Below are 24,784 nucleotides of genomic sequence, written 5' to 3' on the forward strand. Positions count from 1 at the left end.
TGGACAAGAAAAAGAGTATCTATGTTTTAATGATCTCATACAGTGAGACAAGTGAACACTGTTACCACTGAAATCACACTGTGTAAAAGTGCCTGAATTTTACTGTTACAGACAGAATTGCTTGTTGTAGGAGATGTTAGTGGTGAGGGCTCATCGACGGTTGATTCAGTGCTGCTGAGACCATAAACATAAAAAATGTTCTAGCAGTGTCAGAAAGTTCTGATCCAAATCTGACCGCTTTAAGCGCTGCTACGTGACTCGACAGATGATGACGCAACACTAATGTGTGCAGCACTGTGACATCATTATATGAAATAGTATTATTAGAACAGTGATGCATTATAATGGAGTCTAATAGAGTCACAGTAGAGTACAGTGATTTATAAACATATAACACACTTTAGAACACAGTACTGAAGACACATTATATAGTGGACAGGGTGACATTAAAATGTGGGCGTGGTTTTAACATCTAAATGTTAAATCTATTAAAACATCTAAGGGAGATATACATTTTAAATTATATTGTGAATTCATAAATATAAAAATACTACAGCACATTCATAAGAAATAAACTGTAGTTGAGTGTTTTATATATTTTATTAGAAGTCTGATTAAAACAGATTTATAAGAACAATGATGCTGATGTTTCTAAATATTACACATTAAGTATTAAAACACTTATTTTCATTTTTGAATTGTGGTCATGGTCCTGATGGGAGCATACCTGAAAATACTGCATGCAGGGCAGGGCATTACACTCTCACTAACAACCAGGGGTGATATAGAGCAGCAAATCCACCTTCTGCATGTGTTTTGTGGGAGAAATATAAAAATACCCAAAGAAAAAAAACCTACAGAGAAAGAACATGCACAACTCGTCTCAACAAACTACCATGAGGAGAGGATAGAACCCAGGTCCCCCAGAATAAAAACCTAACTTTAACCTTAACAGCAAACAGTATTGCATGTTTTCTTAACAATGAATAAAATGTCAAAACTGAAATAAATCAAAGTAAAAACTGAAGCTGAAAGCAGTTTGGTAGAAATCATCAGAATCATCAGAAGTCATCCCTCCCTAGCAGAACCAGTAGCCAATCAGTGTCTGCTGCAGATGAGTTAGATGAGTTTCGGACCTGAATATCCTGCTGCACCACCTGTGTACCATGAAGGATATTTTTGTTAAATTAATTAAGTTCAATAAAAAATAGTTCAAACAAACATAACAATCACTTCTAAACCACCAAGGAAAGCAATTCATACACTATTAATAATTCTAAATATTAAATTACAGCAAACGGTACAGGTTGTAGGTTTTTTTGTTTACATTATAAAAATATGGTGAAGGTAAAAAACTGAATCTTTCTAAAAGCAGAAATGAATGTATCAGCAATAGATTACATTTCTTTATAATGAAGTATTTGATAGTCTAACAATAATCTAATTAAAAGAGTTTAATACTGCAGATGTTATTAGATTTACTAAGTGAACTTTATTAATGAGCGGTTGTTATTTAAAAGCTGGATTATAATTCTAATGTAAAAACAGAACATTTAACACTCAGATGGAAGTTTCAGCCTCAACCACTGCGTCCAGTTTAATCTCACCAGTTACAGCTGTAAAATACACATTAATAAACATTTGTTATGTGTTTCATGGCTGATGAATACATGAATAAATGTGAATGAAACAGTGACTTTTTACCTCCAGCTCTGTAACATTTCACCAGGATGATGGTGGACAGCAGATACGGAAAAGCTGCCACAGCACTACTGATCATCTTCAGCACTGATAACGAAGCTTCTGACACTAAATAAAAAAAAATACATCAATGTTTATACATTCAGATTTCAAATCCTACTTCAATACAAACATAAAGTCCAGAAGTTTTTCTTCACCAAGCACCACATCATCAACTCAGTCCAGTCTTTATTATTATTATTATTATTATTATTATTATTATTATTATTATTATTAATCCTCACCTCTGATGATTTTTGGTGATTCTCCTCCCTCTGGGTATTTACAGTGGTAGAAACCTTCATCTGACTTTGAGACGTGATGGATCATCATCTCTCCTGAGGTCTGGTTCTGCACCACTGATCCATCTTTATAGAAATCAGCTCGGAGGTTTGAGGGTTTAGTTTTGCGATATAAACAGTGTAGAGTCAGAGATTCTCCTTCAGTAACAGGATGAACAGGACTCTCCAGAATCACGTCACCACCTTCAGAAGAGAAACAGATGAAATCTGATGATGAATCCTGAAAGCTTCACAACTTTTTATTTGCTCCAGTATTAATCAATAACATACACTTCTGGTTCTACCCACCATTCAATCCACTATAGATAATTATTATTATTTCACAGTGATGGTTTTCACCTACAGATTTATACTCCTATCAATATCACTTAGTTATGCAATTTACATATTAACTGTCATTGTATGTGTTATGTTTTAGGGCTCAATAAACATTATAATGATTAAAACATATAGTGCTGTGAGTTTGATTACCTGGGTGAGAGAAATGATCAACCAAACGAATTAAATCTACTCATCTGTTATGAATTTAGTTTTTATGATAATTCTCCCTTAAAATGCCAGTGGTGTCCCATAATTGATTATTAGCTATTAATTATATAATTAATTAATTGATTGCTACCATCTTGCCAAGAGTGGATATGTAGATAAAGTAAAGATAAAGATAAAGTATTTCAGCTTTTATTTCATCCCATTCTTTCTGCAAACACGTCTGCTGTGCAACAGTAGCTTTATTGTAGTGCTTGCCAAACTAATCCCTTGCCCATGTGGTTCTATCAGCTGTGGATGAATGATGGTTCTTGATGCAGCTCTGTCTGAGGGATCAGAGATCACAGGTGTTTAGCTAAAGCTTGTGCCTTTGCCCTTTATTCACTGAAATTGTTCCAGATTCATTGAATCCTTTATTAATATTATGCACTGTAGAGGGAGAAATATGCAAATTCCTTCCCATTTTAAACATTTCAATAATTTTCTCACACATTTGTTGGAAGACTGAAGATCTTCTGCTTGTCTTTGTGCGTAATAGACTCAGCCTTTTGAGGATGCTACTTTCTTTACCAAATCTTGATTATTAAGTCTGGCAAAAGCAAATATAGCATTTTCAGTGAGATCATTATACCAGCACTCAAACATACCAGGGTAAGTGTGATGATATGTTTTTTTTTTTTTGCTCAGGTTATAATGTCTTGCAGTAACGTAACTAATATCAAATTACAGAAAGTGTTTGGTTGCATTTATATTATGCATGTATCTTACTAAATTAACACTCCATCTATAAGCCTTACCAATAATTTCTTAGATTTGAAAATTGACTCTTCAGTTTTGTAAGATGAAGATTAATAATAAGAGCTCTGTAGACTCACCATGTACTGTGATGTTGACAGGATTACTGCCTCCAGATTCAGATTCACACCAGTACACTCCAGTGAGGGATGTGCTGAGGGAGCTGATGTTGCAGGTAGATTCTCTATCTGATCCTGATACTGATGAACAGTTTAACACTCCTCGATGGTCAGTGTATCTTCTCACTCTCCATTCAGTAGATTTACTCTGATCCACACAGCTCAGTGAGAGAGATTCATCAGTAAAGTGTTGAGTTCTGCTGGGACTGATGATCAGATAAACTGGAGACGATTCACCTTAAACACACACATGATCAGTTACAAATAATATATAGGAGTAATAGTTCTATTAATGGCTATTAATGATGAATTTGTGCCCTGTTCATAACCCAGTTGTGGGGTGGACATTCACATCAGGATTTTCTGATAGAAAGCAGATTTTATTGTTCCATCAGTAATGACAAGTCGTCTAGGTCCTGCAGGAGCAAAGCAGCCCAGAACATCATACTACCACCACCATGTTTCACTGTTGGTATGATGTTTTTATGGTGGAATGCAGATGTAACAGGACCCCTGTCCTCCAAAATGTTCCAACATCGACTCACAGACTATCATCCAAAAAAATCTTGAGGGTCATCTAGATGTTTTTTTAAATAAGTGAGACACCTTTGTGTTCTTTATGGTCAGCCGTGGTGTGCACCTTGCAACCTGACCATGGACACTATTTTCCCCCAGCGTCTTTCTTATTGTGAGATTGTGTATATTGAGCGTAACTGCAGTTCTTTAGATGTTTGTCTGGGTTCTTTTGGGACTTCCTGAGTGAGTCGTTGATGCGTTCTTAATGAAACTTTGGTAGGCCGTCCACTCCTGGGAAGGAGTACTATTTCAGGTTTTCTCCATTATCTCTCAATAACCCACCTGTGGTGTTCCAGGCAAGGCCATTAACCCTCAATTAGGATTTTAACGTCAAGAGTGGACGTGTGTATGTGAGTGTATCCTGTCCGTTTTGTGTTAACTCTACGCCTAAACTATTAGTTTTTTTTTTGTTTTTATTTTCTATATAAAAAAAAATAATTCTACAGCAGTATTTCCACTAGTTTCCTGTTTACTCGTGACATCATTGAGGGGTTTGCTGGTAGGAGTTGAAGAAGATCTGGACTGGAGTCCTACATCTCTGGACTGGACTGCTCCAAGCTTTTTACCATAAATCGTGAAAATGAAGGCTGAAATGTTGCTGCTGCTTGCAGCATTTTACTTTGTAGCTTGGAGGTGGACCTTGGGGGGTCCCCAGGTTAATGAGAATTTGCAAGGCAATCTATTATTTTCTCTTCCAAAGACTCATGGAACATGTGACATTTATTATGGGTTGCTTCCGCATCCCACTCTTCAATTTTTTCCTGACTCTGTGAATTTGAAGAGTTTAGCTAGTATTATGAAACTTCAAGATAATTTTATTGTTCCATCAAGTTATTTGGTTCTTCTTACATCAAACCTACACACTAAAAGAGAAACGCACTTTGAAGTCTAGGTGTTTGATTATTTTATTGTCAATGATCTCAGGAAACGTTGAATTAAATCCTGGACCAGATGCTAGTTTATCCTTTGATACACCTGCTGATTTTAAATCAAGAAATGGTCTTGGTTTTATTCACTTGGATGTTCGGAGTTTATTGGCAAAAATGGATATGGTTCGTATTTGGGCACATGCCACTGATGCTGATGTTATTGTACTGTCTGAATCATGGCTAACTAAATCTATACTGAACAAGGAGGTTTCCATCAATGGTTATAATGTTTACAGAACTGATAGACCAAAAGAGGTGGTGGTGTTGCCATCTGTAAAATCAAAGTTTCAGTCAAAGATACTTCTTTCCAAGTCGGTGACAAAACAGTTCGAATTTTTAGCAGTGGATTTACAAATTCCGGTTACCCAACATATCACTGTAGTTGGTTGCTATAGAACTCCATCAGCTACCAGTGAAGCTCTTTCAGCTTTGATACAGCTCATTGTTGGACTGAATGCAAAGGATCTTATAATTATGGGTGATCTAAATTGGAACTGGCTGTTGCCTGTTTCGGATGAATTTAAAGCTCACTATAATGCTTTGAATCTATTTCAGTTGGTTAGTAGTCCTACCAGACCTAACTCCAAAATTCCTAAAAAGGCATCATTAATTGATCTCATACTGACAAATGTTCATCATAAATATACCAGTGCCTCTGAGTTTCCAAATGACATCAGTGATCACTGTGTCATTGCCACAGCAAGTAACATCAAGATTCCTAAAGATAAACATGAAGCATTTTTCTGAACAAGGTTTCATTCATGACTTATATCATGTAAACCGAAATAGAATTTATGCAATTCCTGATGTGGAACATGCTTGGAATTTTTTCTATGACAGCTTTTCCAAAATAGTTGATAGGCATGCTCCTTTCAAATAATTCAGGGTAAAAGGTCGTAACAATGCTTGGTTTACATCGGAGCTTTCAAATTTGCTTCATCAATGCAATATGGCATGGGCCAAGGCACAGAAAACAGGTTCTAACTCTGACTGGCTCAGTTTTAGGAAGCTTCGTAATTCTACAACTGTGGCTATAAGAAATGCAAAAGCTCAGCGTTTTTTATCTGAAACATCAAAAAACCTAAATAACCCTTTGAAATTTTGGAAGACTATTAAGTCACTAAACTGAGATATAAGTCACTCAGAGCTTCCAACTATGGAGGTAAATATGTAGCAAAAGTTTTGCACCTGTGAAAACGAAATCTGTAAAATTTGTACCTGTAAAAAAAAAAAAAAAAAAAAAAATTTGTAACTGTAAAAAAAATATGTACAATTATTTTTTTGAATTATCTATTTTTTTCCCACTTTTTTCCCCCAATTTTTTATCCCTATTCTAGTCGTGTCCAATTACCCTGATTGTGTCCTCTATACTAATTTGACCCTTTGCCGCTGACTGAGAATGTTATTCCTCAGCCCTGTGCAGGCGCCGTCAGCCAACCAGCAGGGGCCGCAGTTGTACCAGTTATGAGAACCAATGCTCCGACTCTACCCCTAAGCCCCTGAACAACAGCCAAATGTTGTTCATACTGCCGCCCAACCCAGTCGGAAAGGTAGAGCTGAATTTCGATACGATGTATCTAGAAACCCAACTCTGGTGCGCTAGCGTACTTTAGCGCTGCACCACCTGAGCGGCAATATGTAAAATTTTTATCTGTAAAAATAAAATCTGTAACTGTAAAAAAGATTTGTACCTGTAAATAAAAACATTCAAATCTGCCCGCCACGAGTTTTGCAACAAATATCTCAGTCAGTGTGCTGCAGAACTGATCTGTACCTGTCGCTCCTGAGGGGCGGGGCTTAGGGGCACAGGGGGCGGGACAACTGGGGAGATAATATTATGTAATTACCGACCAATCAAAGGAGCTGGTTTTTAGAACAGCAAGAGGCGTTTCTGTTTTGGCTGCCTGAAGCCAAACAATCACAAAGTTTCAGTGTAGCTGAATTTTTATTTTTACTTAACGCTATTTTGTGATTGTGAGCTTTATCTGCCTTGAAAAGCCAAGGGAGCCTCTCAAAAGTGCATAAAGCCAGATTATAGTTCTGTATTACCTAGTGACATGTACCACACCTGTATTAAATCCTACATCAGACTGGAACCAACTTCAGAACAGTTTGAAGCTGAATGAGTTGGTCTCTTTGAATGTTTTTAAGACAAGACTAAAACATTACGTTTCAAAATGTTTGTTTTATGTATTGAAACAGATGTGTGTTGCTGCCATTCTTGACCAGGTCTCTCTTGAAAAAGAGATTTTAAATGTCAATGAGATCTTCCTGGTTAAATAAAGGTTAACAAATAAATGAATAAATATGTTTTGTTGGAGTCCCAAAGGTTTACCAATGACTTTGGGTCTGTATCAAAACCTAGTACAAAAAGCTCACTACATTTTAAGTCATTTTATGCACTCAAGAAAAGAAGCCTGTCTCAATGTTCACATGCCTCAGAATGCTGCCTACTGAGACGCCTTATTCTGACCGATATTCCGACTAAGCTCCGTGTGATTCTTCAGCCACAAAGGCAATCCCAGCATTCAGTGCGGTACAATTTTTGTCACAGAAAATTTCCAAAATTGAGGATGGAAAACGGTATTAATATTCATATTAGCCTCGTTAGCTAAAACTGAGGTGGTGGGCGGGGACAGTCGATGTCAATCACTGTGAAACTAGATCATCTCAATGATCTGCTTTCTAAAGTCAGTTAGAATTTAGCTCTACTGAGGCAGCTGCCTGGACAGGTGATGGGCAGCAGGGCAGCTCACTAGGATCCCAGACAGACCGTTTTAGATCCACCTTTTCCAAACTGGTAGATTTCAATGACTTTGTTTTGCATCTGTTTATTGAATCTCTTTAAAATGTGGCATCATGTTGTTCCTTTCTGAAACCTTCTAGCCTGCTTCACATTACCAGACAGGTTCTGTTTAAGTGATATTTAGATTCAGCAGGTCTGGCAGTGATCATGTCTGGGTGTGGCTAGTAAGATTAAACGCAACTGTAAACTGAAATAGTATAACTGTACACAGGACAGGTAGGGCTTAACAGCAATATTCCATCAACGAATAAAATCATTATTTAAAAAAATCACTTTGGGTTTATTTGGGTCTTTGCTTATTATTGATTTGATTATTTGAAACTAGGGTGGCCTGCTGAGTCAAAACACAATAACATTAAGGAAACACAAATACAAAAAGGACAACACAACAACATTAAGGAAACACAAACACAAAAAGGTCAACACAACAACAATAAGGAAACACAAACACAAAAAGGTCAACACAACAACATTAAGGAAACACAAACACAAAAAGGACAACACAACAACATTAAGGAAACACAAATACAAAAAGGACAACACAACAACATTAAGGAAACACAAACACAAAAAGGACAACACAACAACATTAAGGAAACACAAATACAAAAAGGACAACACAACAACATTAAGGAAACACAAATACAAAAAGGACAACACAACAACATTAAGGAAACACAAATACAAAAAGGACAACACAACAACATTAAGGAAACACAAATACAAAAAGGACAACACAACAACAGTAAGGAAACACAAATACAAAAAGGACAACACAACAACATTAAGGAAACACAAATACAAAAAGGACAACACAACAACATTAAGGAAAAACGCGAATACAAAAAGGTCAACACAACAACATTAAGGAAACACACAAATACAAAAAGGACAACACAACAACATTAAGGAAACACAAATACAAAAAGGACAACACAACAACATTAAGGAAACACAAAAACAAAAAGGACAACACAACAACATTAAGGAAACACGAATACAAAAAGGACAACACAACAACATTGAGGGAACACAAACACAAAAAGGACAACACAACAACATTAAGAAAACACAAATACAAAAAGGACAACACAACAACATTAAGGAAACACAAATACAAAAAGGACAACACAACAACATTAAGGAAACACGAATACAAAAAGGACAACACAACAACATTAAGGAAACGCGAATACAAAAAGGTCAACACAACAACATTAAGGAAACACACAAATACAAAAAGGACAACACAACAACATTAAGGAAACGCGAATACAAAAAGGTCAACACAACAACATTAAGGAAACACACAAATACAAAAAGGACAACACAACAACATTAAGGAAACACAAATACAAAAAGGACAACACAACAACATTAAGGAAACACGAATACAAAAAGGACAACACAACAACATTAAGGAAACACAAATACAAAAAGGACAACACAACAACATTAAGGAAACACAAATACAAAAAGGTCAACACAACATTAAGGAAACACAAATACAAAAAGGACAACACAACAACATTAAGGAAACACAAATACAAAAATGACAACACAACAACATTAAGGAAACACGAATACAAAAAGGACAACACAACAACATTAATGAAACACAAATACAAAAATGACAACACAACAACATTAAGGAAACACGAATACAAAAAGGACAACACAACAACATTAAGGAAACACAAATACAAAAAGGACAACACAACAACATTAAGGAAAAACAAACACAAAAAGGACAACACAACAACATTAAGGAAAAATGCGAATACAAAAAGGTCAACACAGCAACATTAAGGAAACACAAATACAAAAAGGACAACACAACAACATTAAGGAAACACGAATACAAAAAGGACAACACAACAACATTAAGGAAACACAAATACAAAAAGGACAACACAACAACATTAAGGAAACACAAATACAAAAAGGACAACACAACAACATTAAGGAAACACAAACACAAAAAGGACAACACAACAACATTAAGGAAACACAAACACAAAAAGGACAACACAACAACATTAAGGAAACACAAATACATAAAGGACAACACAACAACTGTCACACTTTGAGTTTGTGTGCTCCAGTGTGCCTGTGTGCCACACCCCTCTCTCACTGGGAGCACACGCTGTCTCCTGCCTGTTCCTGATTGGTTCATTTGAACTAATTGTCCCCAGCTGCTCCTTATTTAAGGAGGCAGCTTTGGTACAGACAGTGGGAACTATTAAACTTCTATGGTGGCTTTGGTTTGCTCTTTGTTTAGAGACTCTGTGAATGCATCTGTGCCGTTTCATCCGGTCTGTTCATGCTTCTAGCTCTTGCTAATGCTAAGTCATGTTTCTAGCTCTTGCTCAGGTTTAGTCATGTTTCTAGCTCTTGCTAATGCTAAGTCATGTTTCTAGCTCTTGCTCAGGTTTAGTCATGTTTCTAGCTCTTGTTCATGCTAAGTTATGTTCCTAGCTTGTGTTTCTATGTAGATAGCACTTGTCTTTATTAATAAATAATATTAGTATACATCTCTGCGTGTGTCCGCCCCTTTGTCTAGCCTCGGCCCCCCACCGTGACAACAATTAAGGAAACACAAATACATTTCCACAACGGAAATGCTCCCGGTCACTAGAGGGCATCTCTATCATTTTTTATCTGTATTAACACTGCAGCAAAAGAAGCAAGAAGCAGAGCAGCGTATTGAAGAGCATCTGGCTTCAGTTTTACTTTAACTTTCAGTGATATAATTCTAAATAAAATCGAGCTTTTGATAAATTTATGTCAAACCATTTTTATACAAACACATCAATGTTTCTCACCTCCTACAAACTATTCTATATTAATTTTATATAAAGATCAATAAATCTGATCATTTTATATTGGAGATGAATTAATCTATGCAGGTCTCGTAATTGTATTTATTAGTATAAACATCAATGTTTCCCATTTACTACAAACTTTTTAGTTACCTTTTTAGTTGTGTTTTATTTAAATTGATAGTTAAAATAAAATGTACTGTACATCTGTTTATGTATATATGACAAATAACAGATATATTACCTTATTTCATATAGGATTATTGTAAATTATAGAATTATTTGTTATGATTAGATTTATTAATGTAAACTATTTTATATTTACACATACAGAACATATCCCTCACCTATAAACTTCTTTATATTACTAAATCAACTATTTTAATTTCTAGTTAGGATCAATAATTGTATAATAATAGTTGTGTCCATTTATGCGTCTATATAAATACAGTTTTACATTAATCTAAGTGCTTTTTCAAGCACTTATTTAAACCAGAATGCCGAATGTGAAACGAATGTTGAATATTAAACTAATGGGCATGAGTATGTACACTTAAAATGGTTATTGATAACTAACTAATACATTGTCAATATACTGTGAAATGGTTTATGCCATTAAAACATGTTAACTTGTAAAAGCGTGACACAATATTACAGTCTGGTTAAAGCTCAAGTTAGTTGATTTTGCAAATATATTAGAAATTTGACAAGCTAATAGCTGCCTGATGTTTAAAAAACAAAAAAGGTGCTATACAGTCAAACCACCGACACTAAAAAGCTCGATTTTATTTAGAATTATATCACTGAAAGTTAAAGTAAAACCGAAGCCAGATGCTCTGCAATACGCTGCTCTGCTTCTTGCTTCTTTTGCTGCAGTGTTCATACAGATAAAAAATGATAGAGATGCCCTCTAGTGGCCGAGAGCATTTCCGTTGTGGAAATGTATTTGTGTTTCCTGAATGTTGTTGTTGTCCTTTTTGTATTCGTGTTTCCTTAATGTTGTTGTGTTGTCCTTTTTGTATTTGTTTTTCCTTAATGTTGTTGTTGTCCTTTTTGTATTTGTGTTTCCTGAATGTTGTTGTTGTCCTTTTTGTATTCGTGTTTTTCCTTAATGTTGTTGTTGTCCTTTTTGTATTCGTGTTTCCTTAATATTGTTGTGTTGTCCTTTTTGTATTCGCGTTTTTCCTTAATGTTGTTGTGTTGTCCTTTTTGTATTCGCGTTTTTCCTTAATGTTGTTGTGTTGTCCTTTTTGTATTCGTGTTTTTCCTTAATGTTGTTGTGTTGTCCTTATTGTATTTGTGTTTCCTTAATGTTGTTGTGTTGTCCTTTTTGTATTTGTGTTTCCTTAATGTTGTTGTGTTGTCCTTTTTGTATTTGTGTTTCCTTAATGTTGTTGTGTTGTCCTTTTTGTATTTGTGTTTCCTTAATGTTGTTGTGTTGTCCTTATTGTATTTGCGTTCTTCCTTAATGTTGTTGTGTTGTCCTTTTTGTATTCGCGTTTTTCCTAAATGTTGTTGTGTTGTCCTTATTGTATTTGCGTTTGTCCTTAATGTTGTTGTGTTGTCCTTTTTGTATTCGTGTTTCCTTAATGTTGTTGTGTTGTCCTTATTGTATTCACGTTCTTCCTTAATGTTGTTGTGTTGTCCTTATTGTATTCGCGTTCTTCCTTAATGTTGTTGTGTTGTCCTTATTGTATTTGCGTTTGTCCTTAATGTTGTTGTGTTGTCCTTTTTGTATTCGCGTTTTTCCTTAATGTTGTTGTGTTGTCCTTTTTGTATTCGCGTTTTTCCTTAATGTTGTTGTGTTGTCCTTTTTGTATTCACGTTTTTCCTTAATGTTGTTGTGTTGTCCTTTTTGTATTCGCGTTTGTCCTTAATGTTGTTGTGTTGTCCTTTTTGTATTCATGTTTTTCCTTAATGTTGTTGTGTTGTCCTTTTTGTATTCACGTTCTTCCTTAATGTTGTTGTGTTGTCCTTTTTGTATTCGCGTTTTTCCTTAATGTTGTTGTGTTGTCCTTTTTGTATTTGCGTTTTTCCTTAATGTTGTTGTGTTGTCCTTTTTGCATTCGCGTTTTTCCTTAATGTTGTTGTGTTGTCCTTTTTGTATTCGCGTTTTTCCTTAATGTTGTTGTGTTGTCAGCTTTTGTTTGTTGTGTAAATGTTATTGTGTTTTGACTCAGCGGGCCACCGTATGAAACATAAAAGTGTAACAAATATGCAAAAAGAAAAGAAATTGAGAAGGGGGCAAATACTTTTTCACAGCACTGTACAGATGTTATTAAATACAGAAGAGATGATCAGACTCACCTGATACAGTCAGTAGAACAGCATCACTGGGGTGTGAGGAACGTGATCCTCCTGTCTCTGTTCCTGTACAGGTGTATTTACCTGCATGATTCTCTGTAACATCACTGATTCTGTACTGCTGATCATTACTTACAGTTTGGTCTGAACCTTCTTTATTCCAGCTGTACCTCCAGTTCTGGACACCTCCTCCATTCTCTATGTTACATGTGAGAGTAACAGAGTCTCCCTTGAACACATGATCACCAGGTACTATAGTCACCACTGGTTTTGGTCTCACTGTAGAAAGATAATAAAGTATTAAATAAATAAATAAATAATTTTAATAAAATTTTTCTAATAAATGACAATAAAATAGTGAAATACTGAAATATTAACAATTATTAACCACCAAATACTAACAAATATTAACTAATAATCTCTGTATCAGTTTTAAATATTTGGAATTCAAACGTCCTCAGATTCTCTCCTAAATACAAACTCAACTAACTGCATCATGTAGAAAATCATTCAGTGTAAAACCCAACAGCTTAGCAAATAAAACCTCTGAAATGTAAACAAATGATTCTAATTTCTCATGATGTGATTGTTATTAAATTATTATTAAATTATTTAACATTAATATTTATTCAATAAAGTAAAAATAGTTTTACCACATTGGAAAAATTAATTTTAGCATTAACAAAAGTTAAATAATGTTAATTAAAGTTAATTAAAACTTTTAATAATTTTTTTTACGAAAAGATCATTCTTCAGTGCTCAAAGTTTTATGGAACAACATGGACCTAATTAAATTATTACGTTACTTTCTTGACTACATTAAATCTGTAATAAAAAGTATAAAACACAACAAACCTTTAACTGTAACAGTAACTTGATCACTGTAGTCTGAGTCGTAGTTGTATTTGTTGTTATTGTAGTAGTTTAATCTTCGTGCTCTACATTTGTACTTTGTTGTTCCTGTATTAGAAAGTTTCTCACTGAGTTTGTTGGTTTTATCTGCAGAGGTCTGAGGTTTTACTTCCTGATCATTTCTGTACCAGATGAAAGTCCATCCTGTAGACTGATACAGATCACAGGTCAGAGTAACGGTGTCTCCAGTGTAGATGAAGTTCTGAGGTTCTCCACTCACAGTTGGTTTGGGTTTTGCTGTTATTAGAAAATAATGAAGATTTTAAAGCTGTTTGTTATTTTACAGCTAAATCAGCAGTTTAATCATTTTTATTCTCTTATTTTCTCCACATTTAATAAGAATCTGCTGAAAAATCTAAACTGCTACAACTTTCCTAAATATATCACATGACCAAAAGTTTGTGTACAGCTGATGTTCAAATTTCACATCAACACTATATACAGTGTTGTGAACTTGTGAAACAGTATTTGCCCCTCTGATCAACTCTCTTATTGTTTATTTCAGTTTATGTGCAGTTTGCATTTAATCACACACACACACACACACACACACACACACACACACAAGCACACAACTACAAACATACATACATCTACACAGATACACACACACACACACACATCTACACACACAAGAACACAAGAACTTAAATAATTACACAACTAGCTACACTAGCACACACACACAATTACACACACACACACATCTACATTTATATACAATCTACACACACACCTACACACACATATCCACACACTCACAGACACTCACACAGGAACAAAGACATACATTTACACACACACACACACACACACACACACACACACACACATTTACAGTCCCCGCCACAATTATTGGCTGGTACAGATCAGATGAGTATCAGATTCATCTCACACTAAAAAAAGAGAAAAATCCAACATTTAACTGAAGTTTCCATCAGATGACGGACCATGCCAACAGATTATTTGGAAGGCTTACAAGGTAAAGGTCTTTCATGTTTGTTAAAGGCTACTGGGACTTTGACTGGAACCATGTTCCTTGGTCTGATTAGTCAAGGTGGGACTATACTGAAAAGAACCTGATGCCCACTGTTAAGTATGGTGGAGGGTCTGTGATCTTGTGAACTATTTTTCTTCCAAAGGCCCCAGGAGCCTAGTCAGGATACATGGCATCATGGACTCCATAAAGTACCAGGACATTTTAAATCACACTTCATCATTGAAGAGACTAAGAAAGTCTTTTAGCAGAATTCAAAACATATGTCCAAAATAAACCAATGATTTATTGATGATCATTTACATCAACAAAAATCAAGCTTCTGCCATCAGTCACCTGATCTAAAGCCCACAGAAGAGCTGTGTGGTAATATAAAGAGAAGAAAACACCAAAGAGGACCTGAAACCCTGGACGATCTGGAGAGATACATGGGTGCCAATAACTGTGGTTGTCAGAATTTTTATTTAATGAAATGATTTTTCTCTTTTTTTTTATTGTGAGATGAAGCAGTTTTACCAGATGCTGTATTTTTATAACCATTTTATTATTTGTTTGTGGAGAAGACATTCACACACTCGTGTCCACAGAAAATTTCACAATTATACACACACACACACACACACACACACACACACACACACACAAACACACAGAGTTTTAGCTATATATCTTTATACTAAAGCTCACTGTGCTCTTACATTCATCCCTTGAATAAAAGTGTAATTGTTTCTCAGTTTAATTATGTTTTTAAGATACAAATTTTAATTTCTATGAATTTGAGGTATATTTCTGTAAATGTTTCTAAATGTATATCTGTGGTTCTAGTCTCTTAACAATAAAAGCACATGTTCTAAAAAAAACTGTTCTATTTCAGCTCTGATTAAATGACAACAAATCAGGTCACTAACGAGCGTTCTTGAGGTGGAACATCAGTGCTGCACAGGAAAGGCAAAAATTATATTACAGATTATTCTTTAATAATGAAACAACCACTAACTGTTCAAACATTTTACCTTCTGTTACATTTATACTGAATCCTGAATGGAAGAGAACATTTTATGTAATATGACGAGCACCAGCAGTGTAAATATTTTCAGATGTTAATACTCATGTAGCTCTAATCAGATCTTACACTGTGACTGAGTTACTGTAACATCTAAACAATCCTCTCACTTCTACACCAGTACTGAATACATGCTGATGTGATACAGATGTTAATCAATACAGAAGAAATGATCAGACTCACCTGATACAGTCAGTAGAACAGCATCACTGGGGTGTGAGGAACGTGAGCCTCCTGTCTCTGTTCCTGTACAGGTGTATTTACCTGCATGATTCTCTGTAACATCACTGATTCTGTACTGCTGATCATTACTGACAGTTTGGTCTGAACCTTCTTTATTCCAGCTGTACCTCCAGTACTGGACACGTCCTCCATTCTCTATGTTACATGTGAGAGTAACAATCTCTCCTATAAACACGTGATTATCAGGATTTATGGTAACAGTGGGTTTTGGTCTCTCTGTAAAAATAAAATCAATTATTATTCTCATTAATAAAGACACTTTGTGGTTTGTGGTTGTGAGTGTTTAATGGTGGAGAATTAAAACACAGTTTTAGTCACAGTGCAGTTGGGTTTTGCAGCAGAAAATAATCTGATGCACAGAAGCAAGTCCATCACTGAATAACTCAAAACACAAACAAACAAACAAAATGAAGCTTTTGGAGCGATCGACTTGAATCCCATTGAGAGTCTGTGGCGAGACCTTAAACAGGCAGTTTATACTAGAAAATCCTTCAGTGTAGCTGAATTAAAACAATTCTGTAAAGAAGAACAAAACTAAATATCTCCACAGTGACATAAAAACTCTTCACAAGTATCACAGACGTTTGATTGCAGTCGATACTGCCAAGGGTGGCACAAGCAGTTTTTAGTTTAGCGTCAGGGGCAATTAATTTTTGCTCATGAGTGATATAAGTTTTAAATAAATCTTTATACATAATAAATGAAATGATGATATAAAAGCAGAATCTTGGGTTTACTCCTGTTGTTTCTTCTATTAAAATAAGTTGATCTGAAACATTTTTTTACAGTTATTTAAAGCGGGTCAGTGGTAGCTCAGTGGTTAAGGTATTAAACCAGTGATCAGAAGGTTGCTGGTACAAGCCCCACTACCACCAAGTTGCCATTGTTGGGCCCCTGAGAAAGGCCCTTAACCCTCTGTTGCTTGAATTGTATTTGGCCACAACGATTAGTTGTTTTGGATAAATTTTTTATTGTACTATTATATATTATTAATCTTTATTTATTTTAAGTAAAAACAGTTTAACTGCATTAGAAAGATGAATTTTAAATAATTGGGCTATTTTCTACAAGCTAAGAGATCATTCTGCAAATTATTTGGTGAAAATATTACATTGATTTATTTACATTAAATCTGTAATAAAAAGTATAAAACATAAAAAACCTTCCACTGTAACAGTAACTGTAAATGTACAGTAACTGGATCACTGTACAGTGAGTAGTAGTGGTAGTAGTTATTAACTCTTTGTTCTCTACATTACTACAGAGCGACATTAAAGACTCTTTATAAGCATCACAAACGTTTGCAGTTGATTGCATTTACTTTTTCACATTGGTGATGGGAAAAAGTGCGTTGATCAGGGTGTGTCTCTCGCTACACAGTGCTGATCTGCATTAACATTTGCCTAGTGCAGGGGAAAAAATGTATAAGGATGATGCCCACTTGTTGGAGGGGGCGTGGGTTAGCTTCGTTCTCCTCAATCAGATCAGGGATCAACATTGGTGGAGAGGAAGCGTGATGCAATCTTAGAAATGTTAGGATTGTTAGGATTGTGGACTGAAACATGACTTGTGTGACTGGATTGTTTTTGGAGCATTTTGTAAACGATGGATCCATACATTTATATTTATATACGTTTAATGTGAGAAACTCAGCCTGTAATTTAAACAAATGGATCTTATTTCTAATGTGATTGTTATTAAAATATTATAGCATTATTCAACATTTATCTTTATTTATAGTAAAAACAGTTTTAATGCATTGGAAAGAAGAATTTTATTATTAATTGAAGTCAAACTAAGAGATCATTCAGCAGTGCTCAAAGTTTTATAAAATAACATGGATCGGTGAAATTATTACATTAATTTTGTAACTACATCAAATATGTAAAAAAAATGATAAACATGACAAACCTTCCACTGTAACGATAACTGAATAACTGAGCTCCGAGTCGTAGTATTTATAGCTGTGGTAGTTGTAGTTGTAGTAGTATTTGTTGTAGTAGTTTTCTCTTTGTGCTCTACAGTTGTACTTTGTTGTTCCTGTATTAGAAAGTTTCTCACTGAGTTTGTTGTTGTTGGTTTTATCTGCAGAGATCTGAGGATTTACTTCCTGATCATTTCTGTACCAGATGAAAGTCCATCCTGTAGACTGATTCAGATCACAGGTCAGAGTAACGGTGTCTCCAGTGTAGATGAAGTTCTGAGGTTCTAATCTCACAGTTGGTTTGGGTTTTGCTGTTAATAGAAAATGATGAAGATTTTAAAGCTGTTCGTTATTTTACAGCTAAATCAGAAGTTTAATCATTTTTATTCTCTTATTTTCTCCACATTTAATCCAGAATCTGCTGATAAGAGCTACACTGCTACAACATCCCTAAATACAACACGTGACCAAAAGTTTGTGGACATCTGATGTTAACCTTTCTTTTTTTTTTACAAAAACAAGGAGCTTTCAGTTTACGTGCAACTTACATTCAATCACACACACACACACACACACACACACACACACACACACACACACACACACACAAAAACACGTAATCACACACCATACAAGCACACACATCTCATACAGAAATCTACACTCATACACAATCTACATACATCCTCATACACCCACACATCCACACAGACACAAATACACTCACACACACACACAGGCATAAAGACGTGTTTACACACACACACACACACACACACACACACACAAGCACAAAGACATGTGTTTACACACACACACACACACACACACAAACACGTAATCACACACTATACAAGCACACACATCTCATACAGAAATCTACACTCATACACAATCTACATACATCTTCATACACCCACACTTACACACAGATACAAATACACACACACACACACAGGCACAAAGACGTGTTTACACACACACACACACACACAAGCACAAAGACATGTGTTTACACACACACACACACACACAAACACGTAATCACACACCATACAAACACACACATCTCATACAGAAATCTACACTCATACACAATCTACATACATCCTCATACACCCACACATCCACACAGATACAAATACATGTGTTTACACACACAACACACACACACACACACACACACACACACACACACACACAAAAACACGTAATCACACACCATACAAGCACACACATCTCATACAGAAATCTACACTCATACACAATCTACATACATCCTCATACACCCACACATCCACACAGACACAAATACACTCACACACACACACAGGCATAAAGACGTGTTTACACACACACACACACACACACACACACACACAAGCACAAAGACATGTGTTTACACACACACACACACACACACACAAACACGTAATCACACACTATACAAGCACACACATCTCATACAGAAATCTACACTCATACACAATCTACATACATCTTCATACACCCACACTTACACACAGATACAAATACACACACACACACACAGGCACAAAGACGTGTTTACACACACACACACACACACAAGCACAAAGACATGTGTTTACACACACACACACACACACAAACACGTAATCACACACCATACAAGCACACACATCTCATACAGAAATCTACACTCATACACAATCTACATACATCCTCATACACCCACACTTACACACAGATACAAATACACTCACACACACACACAGGCATAAAGACGTGTTTACACACACACACACACACACAAGCACAAAGACATGTGTTTACACACACACACACACACACAAACACGTAATCACACACCATACAAGCACACACATCTCATACAGAAATCTACACTCATACACAATCTACATACATCTTCATACACCCACACATCCACACAGATACAAATACACTCACACACACACAGGCACAAAGACGTGTTTACACACACACACACACACACACACAAGCACAAAGACATGTGTTTACACACACACACACACACACAAACACGTAATCACACACCATACAAGCACACACATCTCATACAGAAATCTACACTCATACACAATCTACATACATCTTCATACACCCACACATCCACACAGATACAAATACATGTGTTTACACACACAAACACACACACACACACACACACAAACACGTAGTCACACACCATACAAGCACACACATCTCATACAGAAATCTACACTCATACACAATCTACATACATCCTCATACACCCACACATCCACACAGATACAAATACACACACACACACACACAAGCACAAAGACATGTGTTTACACACACACACACACACACAAGCACAAATACATGTATTTACACACACACACACACACACACAAACCTTAAAATTTCTGTTTTAATGAGACAGTAAAAGCACATGGACTTAGAACTAAATCTGTTCTATTTCTGTCCTTATTAAATGATTTTCTGTCTTTGTCTTTCTTTCACCAGTTATTCATGTGTGTTCAGTTCTAAATATTATTTCTAAATATTAGTTCAGTTCTAATAGACCTCCATTACAGCTGTTTGTGTTCCACAGGCTGAAACCCTAAAACTTAAGCCATGGAACAGTTTAAAGCAATAAGCCACTCGAGACCGTGCGTTACTGTGATCAATAAAGTGTTATCTTATCTTATCTTATCTTATCTTATATTATCTTATTTGGTAATCCGGGTCTAAGAGAAATTTTGAATGGGTAAAATGAATAGAGAGTTTGAAAATTGCCTCTCTCACATCCTGTAGTCATAAAAAATGTTCCAGAGCTGTTACATGTTGATTTATGGAGGTTCTTCTGTCTATTATCACTGGATCCTCTGAATTATGAAGCGTCAAAATATGAATATTGCTACATGTAAGCTAATGCTACTGCGCAATGAATTGACATCACTAGACTGGAAGCCTCTTAACAAGCCCTACAAGATGATCTGCACTGAGGCTACTCTGCTCATCACGTCTTTTAATACTTTTGTAATTATCCTTGAAAAAGGAGGACAAACCACAAAGCGATACGACCACCATAGTACGCCTTGCTTTGGTGTAGTTCAGTGATGTCTAATTAATGCGCAGTAGCATTAGCTTATATGTAGCAATATTAGTATTACGACCCTTTAACAACCTCGTAATTCAGAGGATCCAGTGATGTACAGGAGAAAAATGTACACAGGACAAAACATACAGGGTTCTGAACATGTTTATTTAGCACAGGATGTGTTAGAGTCGATTTTTTGAAAACCCCGTTCATTTTTGCCATTGAAAATCTGACATAGACCCGGGTCTCAGTTTAAACCAGGTTTGAGTGTTTACATTCACCCCAACTCAGCTTTAATAATCTTACTCTTTATAAGCAAGTGCATGAATTGCATCAACATGATCTAAATCACTTCTCAGTACCATAGTGTTGTATAAAGTATCATTAAGATTTCTTGTTTTTGTTGCTGATTGTGTAAATTCTGTAAAATATTTTGCTGTTTCATGTGTGCAGAAAACAAATCAGGTCAATAACGAGGTACATTTAAGGTGGAACATCAGTGTTGCACAGGAAAAACAGAGATTATATTAAAATAATACAGATTATTTATGTATCCTGAAACAAGCAACAACTATTCAAACATTTTACCTTCTGTTACATTTATACTGAGTGAAGAGGACAGTAAAAATAATAAGACGATCACAAGCAGTGTAAAAACTTTAGATGTTATTTTGCGGAAATGAACTTCGATCTATTTTAAACAAGTTTGTGGTTCAATAATCCTACATTGTCCGAGTTACTGTAACATCTTAAGAACCCTCTCTCCTCTACACCAGTACTGAATACATGCTGATGTGATACAGATGTTAATCAATACAGATGATCAGACTCACCTGATACAGTCAGTAGAACAGCATCACTGGGGTGTGAGGAACGTGAGCTTCCTGTCTCTGTTCCTGTACAGGTGTATTTACCTGCATGATTCTCTGTAACATCACTGATTCTGTACTGCTGATCATTACTGACAGTTTGGTCTGAACCTTCTTTATTCCAGCTGTACCTCCAGTTCTGGACACCTCCTCCATTCTCTATGTTACATGTAAGAATAACAGTCTCGTCTATAAACACGTGATTATCAGGCTTCATGATCACAGCAGCTTTTGGTCTCTCTGTAGAAAGAAAATAAAATGTTTTCATTAATAAAAACACTTTGTGGTTTGTGAGTGTAGGTAAAAAATGAAAGCACAGTTTCTCAGGTCACTCTGTCTCCATGATCCACCCAATATTTCACCACCCAGGAACTCAATCTAATCTAAATCACATCTAAATAATTTATGTTATGAATACCAAATAAAACATGATCAAATTAGATTCTGAAGGATATTGGAGAAATAAAGCAATGAAAAAGTCTGGAAAGGTTTACTAAGTCACGTCTAAGCCACAGTGAACAACAGTTAGAGCCACTGTCTTTATTTTCTCAAACCAAACCATTTTTAAACACATCACCAACTTATTCCATCAGCAACCTCTCTCACCTCAGATAAAATCAGTGTTCATGATTCCACCATCAGAAAGAGACCAGGTTCAAATATCCAAGAGAGAATTGCTTCTATTTTTGCATATTTGTCACACTTATATGTTTTACATCAAATTACTTTTAATATTACACAAAGACCCCAGGAAACACATAACATTTTTTTAATCAACCAGTCTAAAAAATTTGGTTTATTTTTACTAGCCACACCCAGACATGATCACTACCAGAGCTGTTGAACCTAAACATCACTTTAATAGAACCTGTGTGGCAATGTGAAGCATTATAAACTCTTCTTTTTTTTTACTTCAACCGAATTTGAAATAATTGAAGACAAAATTTAAGTTTTAAACTTTAGTTGATTCTATGTTTAGTATATTTTATCACTTAGTCTAAATTGATTAGAAAGAAAAAGTCTGCTCCATGGTACAATGACCACACACATGCTCTAAAGAGAAGAAGAAGAAGAAGAACATATACTTTATTTGTCATATATACATATACAGGTGTACAGTACAATGAAATTCTTCGCATATCCCAGCTTGTTTGGAAGCTGGGGTCAGAGCGCAGGGTCAGCCATCATACGGCGCCCCTGGAGCAGACAGGGTTAAGTGTCTTGCTCAAGGACCCAACAGCGGCTGCTTAGCAGAGCCTGGATTTGAACCACCAATCTTCTGGTTGATAGTCCAAAGCTCTACCCACTAGGCTCCTACTGTCCTTAAGTAAAGCAGCACAAACATTAGAGTGTGAATGGCAGCACACTACACTGGAAGTGTAAAATAGCATGAAAGCATAAAAACATGCAATAATAAAAGCCAAATCTACACTCAAAAAACAAAGAATTGGCATTCGTTCTTGTTAAAGGCTAAGCACCAGCTAATATTGAAGTTTTAAACACATACATGCATCGAAAGTTGAGTTCCTAACTTGTGATTATTGATAGTTAGAAAACATTTTTTTTTACAAATTCAAGAAATACGGCTTAAAATTCTGTTGTTTTGCGTCGCTCGCGGTCTTCGGAATCTGTCACAGGCGTCGCACGTGTGACGTAGATGGTGGACAACAACTCAAGAAGTTGAATGGAAGGCGATGCAAAATGATTAAAAGCTGCGTTGTGTTTGGCTGCAATAATTCAATTCAACACCAACACCGATTTGATATTATCGCCAAATATATAAATATTATATATCTAGATAGATATATAGATGAGACAGCTTTAGGACAAATCAAATGCGTGTTTATTGATAAATACTGAACAGAGCAGGGATGCGCTATAAGAATGCGCGTCTTTTCTCTATTAAAAAAAGGTTTAAATTTAGCTTCTATCCTAGGCTAGATATACACTGTAAAACGAAAAAAAAAGTGTTTAGGCTAAATATTTTAAATGCACTAATCTGATCAAAATATGGTATAAATAAAAATAGAATAAAGGCTGAAAGACCTTAAACCTGCGTTATCATGCGCGCTAGAAAAACCAACTTGTTCACCTGATGTGGTTTAGAGAGGATCTGAGTGGGGTAGTGATGTTCCCCTCAGCACTAAAACTCTCTCTGATGGTGCTCGGTGCACTAATACACACCTGTACTGTACCTGCATGCGACTTTACAGAGCAAAGCAAATCTAGCCTGGTTATTATTGCACCACTATTAACTATCTAATAGTTAACTATCTTAACTATTTAGTAGGTATAATTAATATAACAATATATACTACATTTTAAGTTATTATTCGTTTCAATAAATTTTTATTCAACGAAAAAATACATTTCAATCATTCCAGCAAGCCAGCAAGAGAATATCTGCAGGCTGTAATGCCATATTAACCGTCATTAAGTGTTTTAGAACCCCGAGGCTGTTTAAATATAGTCTAAATTACAATTATTTTATTGAGTGTGAACCATTAATAAACTTGCCTATAATTACTGTTGCCATTGTTCTCATTTTAAAACACAAAGCCTGACACTCAGGTTGCGGTAAAATGTCGCTCTTAGCTCATTTTCATAATTAATTCATTTAACATTTATTACACCTGAATGTAAGCGTAAAACAAGATGGACCCTGCAACAACAACAAAAAAAGAAAGAAAAAACGTTATACAGGCACCCCCACTGTCACTGCAGATTCACCCTCTTCATTAAATTCAGAAATAGCTTCGGAATCTGAAGAACCAGCACTGGAAAATTCGCAGTCCAAGTCATTCAT

The 24,784-nt window shown here is 35.6% G+C and overlaps 1 protein-coding gene across 1 annotated transcript; it reads right to left on the minus strand.

Moving 5' to 3' along the window:
• Positions 1-1,533: 1,533 nt before the first annotated feature.
• LOC134311985 (leukocyte immunoglobulin-like receptor subfamily A member 4) lies at positions 1,534-24,784 on the minus strand. The gene is made up of 9 exons (XM_062993634.1): positions 24,709-24,784; positions 21,943-22,218; positions 16,035-16,310; positions 13,735-14,028; positions 12,883-13,158; positions 3,404-3,679; positions 1,986-2,225; positions 1,705-1,809; positions 1,534-1,616 (listed from the first exon to the last, which is right to left on the minus strand). Exons 1-9 carry the CDS (start codon positions 24,782-24,784, stop codon positions 1,561-1,563), a joined length of 1,875 nt encoding a protein of 624 aa, XP_062849704.1. The 3' UTR covers positions 1,534-1,560.

The sequence above is a fragment of the Trichomycterus rosablanca genome, chromosome 4 (assembly GCF_030014385.1).
Source record: "Trichomycterus rosablanca isolate fTriRos1 chromosome 4, fTriRos1.hap1, whole genome shotgun sequence".
NCBI lineage: Eukaryota > Metazoa > Chordata > Actinopteri > Siluriformes > Trichomycteridae > Trichomycterus > Trichomycterus rosablanca.